General features: G+C 67.3%; 1 protein-coding gene across 1 annotated transcript; it reads right to left on the bottom strand.

Moving 5' to 3' along the window:
* Positions 1–3206: 3206 nt before the first annotated feature.
* ANKRD35 (ankyrin repeat domain 35) lies at positions 3207–9431 on the bottom strand. The gene is made up of 12 exons (XM_067313144.1): positions 9393–9431; positions 8671–8801; positions 8490–8578; positions 8304–8368; positions 7543–7600; positions 7243–7313; positions 7040–7146; positions 6530–6714; positions 4637–6180; positions 3566–3655; positions 3419–3484; positions 3207–3302 (listed from the first exon to the last, which is right to left on the bottom strand). Exons 1-12 carry the CDS (start codon positions 9429–9431, stop codon positions 3240–3242), a joined length of 2508 nt encoding a protein of 835 aa, XP_067169245.1. The 3' UTR covers positions 3207–3239.
* Positions 9432–10483: the final 1052 nt, after the last annotated feature.

The raw sequence follows: 10483 nt of genomic DNA, 5'->3' as shown, positions 1-10483 counted from the left end.
GCACCGCTAACTAGTCCTGTGCGGGGGTGATGGGTACTGCTAACTAGTCCTGTATGAGGGTGATGGGTACTGCTAACTAGTCCTGTATGGGGGTGATGGGCACTGCTAACTAGTCCTGTATGGGGGTGATGGGCACCGCTAACTAGTCCTGTATGAGGGTGATGGGCACCGCTAACTAGTCCTGTATGAGGGTGATGGGTACTGCTAACTAGTCCTGTGCGGGGGTGATGGGCACCGCTAACTAGTCCTGTGCGGGGGGTGATGGGCACCGCTAACTAGTCCTGTATGGGGGTGATGGGCACTGCTAACTAGTCCTGTGCGGGGGGTGATGGGCACCGCTAACTAGTCCTGTATGGGGGTGATGGGCACTGCTAACTAGTCCTGTGCGGGGGGTGATGGGCACCGCTAACTAGTCCTGTGCGGGGGTGATGGGCACCGCTAACTAGTCCTGTATGGGGGTGATGGGCACTGCTAACTAGTCCTGTATGGGGGGTGATGGGTACTGCTAACTAGTCCTGTATGGGGGTGATGGGCACTGCTAACTAGTCCTGTATGGGGGTGATGGGTACTGCTAACTAGTCCTGTATGGGGGTGATGGGCACCGCTAACTAGTCCTGTGCAGGGGTGATGGGTACCGCTAACTAGTCCTGTGCGGGGGTGATGGGCACCGCTAACTAGTCCTGTATGGGGGGTGATGGGCACTGCTAACTAGTCCTGTGCGGGGGGTGATGGGCACCGCTAACTAGTCCTGTATGAGGGTGATGGGTACTGCTAACTAGTCCTGTATGGGGGTGATGGGCACCGCTAACTAGTCCTGTGCAGGGGTGATGGGTACCGCTAACTAGTCCTGTATGGGGGTGATGGGCACCGCTAACTAGTCCTGTATGGGGGTGATGGGCACCGCTAACTAGTCCTGTGCGGGGGGTGATGGGTACTGCTAACTAGTCCTGTGCGGGGGTGATGGGCACCGCTAACTAGTCCTGTGCGGGGGTGATGGGCACTGCTAACTAGTCCTGTATGGGGGTGATGGGCACCGCTAACTAGTCCTGTGCGGGGGTGATGGGCACTGCTAACTAGTCCTGTGCAGAGGTGATGGGCACCGCTAACTAGTCCTGTATGGGGGTGATGGGCACCGCTAACTAGTCCTGTGCGAGGGTGATGGGCACCGCTAACTAGTCCTGTGCGGGGGTGATGGGCACCGCTAACTAGTCCTGTATGGGGGTGATGGGTACTGCTAACTAGTCCTGTATGGGGGGTGATGGGCACCGCTAACTAGTCCTGTATGGGGGTGATGGGCACCGCTAACTAGTCCTGTGCGGGGGTGATGGGCACCGCTAACTAGTCCTGTATGGGGGTGATGGGTACTGCTAACTAGTCCTGTATGAGGGTGATGGGTACTGCTAACTAGTCCTGTATGGGGGTGATGGGCACCGCTAACTAGTCCTGTGCGGGGGTGATGGGCACCGCTAACTAGTCCTGTATGGGGGGTGATGGGCACCGCTAACTAGTCCTGTGCAGAGGTGATGGGTACTGCTAACTAGTCCTGTATGGGGGTGATGGGTACTGCTAACTAGTCCTGTATGGGGGTAATGGGCACCGCTAACTAGTCCTGTATGGGGGTGATGGGTACTGCTAACTAGTCCTGTATGAGGGTGATGGGTACTGCTAACTAGTCCTGTATGGGGGTGATGGGCACCGCTAACTAGTCCTGTGCGGGGGTGATGGGCACTGCTAACTAGTCCTGTATGGGGGTGATGGGCACCGCTAACTAGTCCTGTGCGGGGGTGATGGGCACTGCTAACTAGTCCTGTGCAGAGGTGATGGGCACCGCTAACTAGTCCTGTATGGGGGTGATGGGCACCGCTAACTAGTCCTGTGCGGGGGTGATGGGCACCGCTAACTAGTCCTGTATGGGGGTGATGGGCACCGCTAACTAGTCCTGTGCGGGGGTGATGGGCACCGCTAACTAGTCCTGTATGGGGGTGATGGGTACTGCTAACTAGTCCTGTATGGGGGGTGATGGGCACCGCTAACTAGTCCTGTATGGGGGTGATGGGCACCGCTAACTAGTCCTGTGCGGGGGTGATGGGCACCGCTAACTAGTCCTGTATGGGGGTGATGGGTACTGCTAACTAGTCCTGTGCAGAGGTGATGGGCACTGCTAACCAGTCCTGTATGGGGGTGATGGGTACTGCTAACTAGTCCTGTATGGGGGGTGATGGGCACCGCTAACTAGTCCTGTATGGGGGTGATGGGCACCGCTAACTAGTCCTGTGCGGGGGTGATGGGTACTGCTAACTAGTCCTGTATGAGGGTGATGGGTACTGCTAACTAGTCCTGTATGGGGGTGATGGGCACCGCTAACTAGTCCTGTGCGGGGGTGATGGGCACCGCTAACTAGTCCTGTATGGGGGGTGATGGGCACCGCTAACTAGTCCTGTGCAGAGGTGATGGGTACTGCTAACTAGTCCTGTATGGGGGTGATGGGTACTGCTAACTAGTCCTGTATGGGGGTAATGGGCACCGCTAACTAGTCCTGTGCGGGGGTGATGGGTACTGCTAACTAGTCCTGTGCGGGGGTGATGGGTACTGCTAACTAGTCCTGTATGGGGGTGATGGGCACTGCTAACTAGTCCTGTATGGGGGGTGATGGGTACTGCTAACTAGTCCTGTGCGGGGGGTGATGGGCACCGCTAACTAGTCCTGTGCGGGGGTGATGGGCACCGCTAACTAGTCCTGTATGGGGGTGATGGGCACCGCTAACTAGTCCTGTGCGGGGGTGATGGGCACCGCTAACTAGTCCTGTATGGGGGTGATGGGCACTGCTAACTAGTCCTGTATGGGGGGTGATGGGCACCGCTAACTAGTCCTGTATGGGGGGTGATGGGCACTGCTAACTAGTCCTGTATGGGGGGTGATGGGCACCGCTAACTAGTCCTGTATGGGGGTGATGGGCACTGCTAACTAGTCCTGTATGGGGGGTGATGGGTACTGCTAACTAGTCCTGTGCGGGGGTGATGGGCACCGCTAACTAGTCCTGTCGGGAGCCCGACCACCACTGCTAACTAGTCCTGGTGGCCACCCAGACCCTTTGCCCCCCCGGGCTGCCCCAAGCCCCCGGCGCTGGGTGGTGGGTGCAGCCCCCCCCCCCCCTTCCTGCTCCCGCTCCAGAGGAAGGCGGCACACGCGGGGCGGCTTTTCCCGTTTAATGGCTCCGGAGCAGCTCCGTCGGGATGGCGTCAGGCCTCCGCGGCGTGCAGGATCTGCAGCAGCACGGCGTGCGCGGCCTCGTCCATGAATCCCTGCGGGAGCGGAGCTCAGCCCGGAGCCGCCGCCGCTCCGGCCCTCCGAAAATCGCCTTTCGCCGCGTTTCGGCCCAAACAGCCCTTTCCGGGGCGCCGGAGGCTCCGGCTCCTACCTGGGCGGCGTTGAGCAAGTGGGTCCTGTAGACGGTGACAACGTCCCGGTGGTTTTTCCGCTGGACCTGGCGGGAGAAAAGGAGCCGGGGGGCGATGCTGGATGCCGGCGCCGATGCCGGGTGCCGACGCCGGTGCCGGGGACCCACCTCCAGCCGGAGCTGCAGCCGGGCGCTCTCGCTGCGCACCGCCAGCACCTCTGCCGAGAGCTTCTCCGTCTCCGCCAGCAGCTGCTTGATCTGGCGCGGGGCAGTGGGGAGCAAAGTCGGGAGCAGGAGGTGGGAAGGGGGGGCGGAAAACCGGGGCTGGCTCCTGGCCCGCTTCCGCCACCGCGGGTTGTCCCAACCCTCCCGCCTTTCCCCCCAAAGCTGGCTGCGAAATGGGCGCTTTGGGAGCGTTTCGTGCGACGGGAAAGTCTCGCCGCTGCTGGGAGTCAGGCGTTCCCACGGATCGGGTTGGTTTTACCAGGAGGGGACGGCGACGGGCAGGGGATGATGATGGGAAGGAGACGGTGTTGGGAAGGGGACAACAATGGGAATGGGAAGGGAATGGTGATAGGAAGGAGATGATGGTGGGAAGGGATGGTGATAGGAAGGAGACGGTGATGGAAAGGAGATGGTGATGGGAATGGGATGGTGATGGGAAGGGAAAGGGAACGGTGATCAGAAGGGGACAATGGTGGGAAGGAGACGGTGATGGGAAGGAGATGGTGATGGGAATGGGATGGTGACGGGAAGGGGATGGTGATGGGAAGGAGATGGTGATGGGAATGGGAAGGGAATGGTGATCAGAAGGGAACAACAGTGGGAAGGGGATACTGATGAGCAGGTGATGGCAATGGGAAAGGGCTGGTGATGGGAAGAAGAGGATGAGGATGGGAATGGACTGGTGATGGGAAGGGGACAGCGATGGGAAGGGGAGGACAATGGGAAGATGATGGCAATGGGAAAGCGATGGTGATGACCATACGAAGGGACCGGTGATGGGAAGGGGCTGCCAATGGGAAGGGGACAGCGATGGGAAGGTGGTGGAGATAGGAAGGGGCTGGCGATGGGAAGGGGCTGGCAATGGGAAGGGGATAGCGATGGGAAGGTGATGGAGATAGGAAGGGGCTGGTGATGGGAAGGGATGGAAGATGGGAAGGGACGGAAGACGGGAAGGGGCCGCCTGTCCCCAGGAGCCCCGTGCGTGGGGCCGCCTGGCCGGCCCCCGCCGCCCACCTTGCCCTCCTTGTCCTGGCAGGTCCTGGCGAGCTCGCCCGCCTTGGCGCTCAGCTTCTCCACGCTCCTCTCCAGCTCCTGCGCCGCGGCCCGCAGCTCCCGCGCCTCCCGCTCCCGCCGGGCCGCCCGCGCCTCCAGCTCCTCCTTCGCCCTCCTCTCGGCGGCCGCGGCCTCGGCCCAGCGCGCGGCTTCGGCGCCGGCCGCCTCCAGCTCCCGCCGCAGCCCGGCCACCGCGTCCCCGCCGCCGGCATCCTCGTCTTCGCCTTCCATCTGCGACACGAGTTGCAAGGCCTCGTGCTGCTTCCTCACCAGCCTGTCCAGCTTGCGGTGCAGCTCCCGGAGGATGCAGGCGCCGGAGCGCTGGCTTCCAGCTTCTTCCCGCGCCCGGGCGCTCAGGTCGTCCCGCAGCGCCGTCAGCTCCCGCCGCTGCTCCGCCAGCCGCCGTCTCAGCCGCCCTGGTGCCTCGGCGCCGGCATCCCGCTCCCGCAGCCCGCGCAGCTCTTCCTGCAGCCGCTCGCGCTCCCGGCCCAGCCGGGCCAGCTCGACCAGGAGCTTCCCGTTGCTCTCCTTGAGCTCCAGCACCTCCTTCTCCAGCTCGCCGCTCCGCTCTTCGGCATCGCTCTCCGGTGCGCCTGCTCCACTCCGGCCTGGATTCGTGCTGTTCCCTTGGGAAGGCTCCGGTGCGGGAAGCGGCTGCTCTGGCGCCTGCTGGCTCCGCGGCACCCCGAGGATCTCCAGGAGCGGCCGGGATCTCTGCAACAGCTCGGCGCCGCTCTCGTCGGCGCGGCTCAGCGCCCGCTCCAGCCCCAGCACCAGCTTCTCCCAGGCCGCCAGGCTCTTCCGGACGGCGTCGGCCGGCACCACCTCGTAGTGCAGCTTGCTCCGCAGGGCTTCCTCCACCTCCTTCCTCAGCGCCGCGCTCCGGGCGAAGGCGCCGAGCTTCTCCTCCCGCAGCCCGGCGCAGGCGTCCCGCAGCCAGGCGAGGAACGGCGCCAGCAGCGCCCGCAGCTCCCGCTCGGAGGCGGCGAGCGCTCCCGGCGCGTTTTCCAGCGGGCCCTCGAGCTCCCGTGGCCTGCCGCGCTCTTCCTCCTCCTCCTTCCTCCTCCTCAGCTCCCGCACACGCTCAGCCAGGAGGCTCAGGCAACGCTCACCCTCCGGTGCATCCTGGCTCGGCTCCGTGCTCAGCTCCGCGCTCCTGGCGCTGGGCAGCAGCCGCTCCAGCTCCCGCGCCTGCTCCCGGATGCCGGCCGAGAGCCGCTCGCACTCCCGCGTCTTCGTCGCCAGCTGCCGCTCCAGCTGCAGGGCTTTGGCCCGCTCGGCCTCGCAGCGGCAGCGCCACTCCTCCGTCCTGCAGCCTTTCTCCTCCTCCTCCTCCTCCTCCTCCTCCTCCTCCTCGCTGTCGCAAGCCGGGGACGCCTGCGGCACGCGGGAAGGAGCCGCGGCGGGTGGGACGCGGAGGCCGCGGGCGCGTGGCCGGTGGGATGGGGACACGAGCGCCGGTTTTACCTGCGTCTCGGGACTCCCGGGACAAGTGGCTCCATTCCCTGCCGGGAGGAAAAGAGCCGGATTTGGCCTCGCTTGGGTCCCTCCTCCGCGGAGCGGTGGCCACGCAAACGGGGGGGGGGACGCCGAAAGCGGCCGTGCAATGAGCTAAGCCAGCCAAAAAAAAGGTCCCTTTTTTCCTTTTTCCAATAAAATAAGCAACCGATGTCCTGGTTGAGCGATGACGGAGCAACCAGGGTGCCGAGAAGGGCGGCAGCAGGATGGGCGCGGAGCCACGGCGGCGGGATGCGGTGGGATGCGGTGGGATGCAGCGGGATGCAGCGGGATGCAGCAGGACGCGGTGGGATGCAGCGGGATGCAGCGGGACGCGGCAGGACGCCGTCCCCTCACCTGGGCTCGGCGCCCCGCGGCCGGCAGCGCGCAGGAGCCGCCGGAGCGCGCGGCTCGGCGCCTGCCGGGCGTAGTGGCAGGCGTCGCGGCCATCGCGGTCCCGCGGCGTCACGGCCGCCCCGTGGCTCAGCAGCAGCTCGGCCGCCTCCACGCTGCCGTTCTCGCAGGCCAGGATCAGCGCCGTCCTGCCGGGAACGGTGACACGGTGGCACGGTGACACGGTGACACAGGTCCCAACGGCCCATCTTTCCATGCCGACCCCTTAGGGCCACTTTTCCGCACCCGGCACCTCTCCGCGGGGACCGAGGAGGGACGGTGGTGGCATCGTGGTGGCATCACAGCGGCTTCGGGGACGGCGCCGGAGCTGCTCTTTGCAAGGAGCAACGGCTCGACGCACAGGTGGGGGGGGGGGGGCACCGAGCCGCATCGCTGCCCCGTAGCCCCCCCCCCCCAAATCGTCCCCCAAATCCCGTCCCCGGTGTCCCCAAGGGGGAGGGGGGGGCCGCTCACTTCATGTCCTTGTCGGCGAGGTCGGGGTCGGCCCCTCTCTGCAGGAGCTGGGCGCAGGCGGCGGCGTGGTTGCTCCGTGCGGCGATCATCAGGGGCGTCTGCCCCTTCTGGGGGGGGGGGCACGGATTCGGGGGGGGGGGGGGACGGTCAGCGCCGCGGCGCCCCGAACCGGCCCGGCCACCCCCCCGCCGGCCCCCACTCACGCCGTCGGCCGCGTCCGGCAGGGCCTCGTGGTCGCAGAGCAGCAGCACGCTGGAGGCGCAGCCCGAGGATGCTGCGGGGGGGCAACGTCAGCGCCCGGGGGGGGGGGGGGGGAGTTTGGGTACCGCGGGGGCTCGGATGCAGGGACAGCGGGGTGGACCCCCCCCCCCAAGAGCCTCAAGGGTGGCCCCGTGTCCCCACGCTGCTCCCAAGGGGGTCCGACCCCCCCCCCCATGTTGGACAGAGTCCCCGGGGCCCCCCCCGGCCACCGGGCCCCCCCCCCCCCCATCCCGGCCGCTCACCGGCCCAGTGCAGCGGGGTCCGGCTCTGCCCGTCCACGTGGCTCTCGTTGGCGCCGTACTGCGGGAGGGGAGCGGGGCGGGGGGGGCGCGGGCCCCCCTCCCCCAGCTGGGAGAGGGGCCCAGGCGTCCTGCGCCCCCCCCCCTGCCCCCGCTGCCCCGGCACCGGAGCCCCTTTTCCTGCAGCTGCCCTATCGCTGTCCCCTGCCCTGTCTGCATCAGCTTCCTGGCCCCTTCCCTGTCCCCATCCCCATCCTTGTCCTTTTCCCTATACCCATCCCCATCCTTGTCCCCATCCCCATCCCTGTCCTCATCCCCACCCCCATCTCTCCCCATCCTCTTCCACGTCCCCATCCCCTTCCCTGTCCCTGTCCCCATCCCTTTCCCCATCACCATCCCAGTCCCTGTCCCCATCCCCTTCCCCATCCCCTTCCCTCTCCGTTTCCCTGTCCCCATCCCTGTCCCCATCCCCACTCCCACCCCTCCCCATCCTCTTCCACGTCCCCATCCCTGTCTGCAACACCATCCCGGCCTCTTCCTCGTCCCCGTCCCCTTCCCTGTCCCCATCCTTGTCCCTCTCCCTGTCCCTATCCACTTCCCTGTCCCCATCCCTGTCCCTGTCCCCATCCCCTTCCCCGTGCCCTTCCCCCTCCGTTTCCCTGTCCCCGTCCCCGTCCCTGTCCCCATCCCCTTCCCCACGCCCTTCCCTCTCCGTTTCCCTGTCCCTGTCCCTGTCCCTGTCCCCGTCCCGCGGGGTCTCGCACCTGCAGCAGCACCTTGACGCACTGGGGCTGGCAGGCGATGGTGGCCAGGTGCAGCGCGGTGCTGCCTGCGGGAGAGCAGCGTCGGGCCCCGCGGCGAGCCCGGCACGGGACACGCGGGACACATGGGACACGCGGGACGCTGCCCGCGCTCGGAGCCGCCGCCGCCGCACCCGCCGCCCCACGTACCGTCCTCGTCCCTCTCGTTGACGGGGGCCCCGTGGGCCAGCAGCAGCGTCAGGCAGGCGGTGAGACCCTTGGAGGCGGCCAGGTGCAACCTGGCGGGCGGAAGCGGCTGGGACCCTGGCGCCAGCCCCCATCCCATCCCATCCCATCCCGTCCCATCCCATCCATCCCGGCGCTCACGTACGCCGACTGGCCGGCGGCGTTGAGCTTGGCGGGCCGGGCGGCTTTGCGGGCGGCCAGGGCGGCCACGCGGCCCACGTCGCCCTTCTCCACGGCTTCCAGGAGCTTCTGGTCCTGCTTGCTCCAGCTCTCCGCCTGCAGGCAGGAGGCAGCGGGATTCAGCCGGGATTCGGTGGGATTCGGCAGCCCCGGCCGTGCATCCTCCAGGCGCGCAGGGGAAACCGAGGCACGGCGACCCGCCGCAGCGCCGGGGCGGTGGCAGGGAGGGGGGGGGGGACGTTGCACAAGGCTCCGCGCACCCGCGATTGCTCAAAGCGCCGGCGGCGCCGGCAGCTCCCGGGCCCGGCGCCAGGGCAGCACGGCACCCGCGGCGGGGGGTGGCGGCGGCGGCGGCGGGGCCCCCCCGGGGGCAGCGGCGAGGAGCCTCGCGGGCAGGCGGCCGCGGCGAGCTGTGCCTCAGTTTCCCTCCTGGCCATACAGGAGGGCGGCGGCGGTGCCAGTGGGGGGGGGGACGCCGCGGCACCCGGCGCAGCCCGGAAAGGGACGGCGAGGCCGGAGCGTGTCCCTGCCTGCCGGGTTTGCCGGGCTCTGACGGCACCACGCTCCGGGGCTGGACTCAGGGCCGTGCATCCCCGCGCCAGGGATTTTTCCCAGTACCGGGGTGGGCTGGGACCCCCCCCCGTGGTGCTGGCGCTGCCGGGGAAAGGAGCTCGGCCAGGGACTCACCGCCACCTGCGAGCTGGAGCACGAGAACATCTTCTTCATGCCGGCGGCTGCCCCGCGCCCCGGGCGCTTCCCGCGGTGGAAAAATCCTACCCGGACGGGCGCTGGGCTGCGGAGGGCCAGGGCAGCATCCCGCCGGTGCCGGGCACGGCGGCGGCACTGGGTGCGGGCGGCGCTGGGTGCGGGCGGCGCTGGGTGCTCGGCGCCGCCCCACGCACCTGCCTCCGGCGTGCGCCCAGCCCGGGCTTGTCCCGCGTGCCGGGGAAGCGGAGCCGGGCCCCGGCCTCCGGCACCGGCGGGGAGACGGCGTCCGGGAGCCCCTTGCCGCCGGCCGAGCGCCAAGCGGCAAAACTTGCCCCCCTCCCGCAGCCACCTCGGATAAGCATGGAGCTGCACTGGCTCACGGAGGGGCCCATCATCCTGGCGTCAGGCCCCTTGCAGCCCCCTCCAGGAGCTTCGTCCTCAGCCTGGCCCCCGGCTCCTGCCTGGCCGGGCTGCCAGCAGTGCGGAGGACGAGCCCGTCCCCGGGGCGGAACTCGCTCCTGGGCCGGCCGGATTATCCGTGCAGCCACCTGGGAGCTGAGAACGGATGAGCTCAGCTCACCTCCAGCACCGTCGCCCCACGAAGGCGCTCGCGGCACCTCTGCCCTCGCGGCTGGGGACCGCCGGAGGCAGGGGCCGCTTCCGCGGACTGCGGCTGAGACCCGACTCGCTTGGTGCACGGCTGAGACCCGACCCGCTCGGTGCACAGCTGAGATCTGACCCGCTCGGTGCACGGCTGAGACCCGACCCACTCGGTGCACACCTGGGCTAACCCCCCCCGGCCGGGGGAAACCCGAGGCGCTGAGCACCCGGCCCCCCGCCCCCCCCAGCCAGCCCACGCGCACAGCTTGGGTCCAAACTCGTCTCTTTAATTACTTTGCCTCTGGGTTTTTTTCTTCATTTTTTTCGTTTTTTGTACAGTTAAACCGAGGGGAAACACCAAACCCATTAAAACCGCCCCTCCCGGGGGGGCGCCGTGCCCCGCGCGGGGGCCCAAAAGCTTTGGTACGGACGCGGCCCCCCCCCCCCGCCGGGGCCCTTCCCCACCCCCC

Source organism: Apteryx mantelli, chromosome 31, assembly GCF_036417845.1.
Source record: "Apteryx mantelli isolate bAptMan1 chromosome 31, bAptMan1.hap1, whole genome shotgun sequence".
In the NCBI taxonomy this organism is placed as follows: Eukaryota; Metazoa; Chordata; class Aves; order Apterygiformes; family Apterygidae; genus Apteryx; species Apteryx mantelli.
The sequence above is the reverse complement of the archived record's forward strand: the minus strand, read 5'-3'. Positions and strand labels throughout refer to the sequence as shown.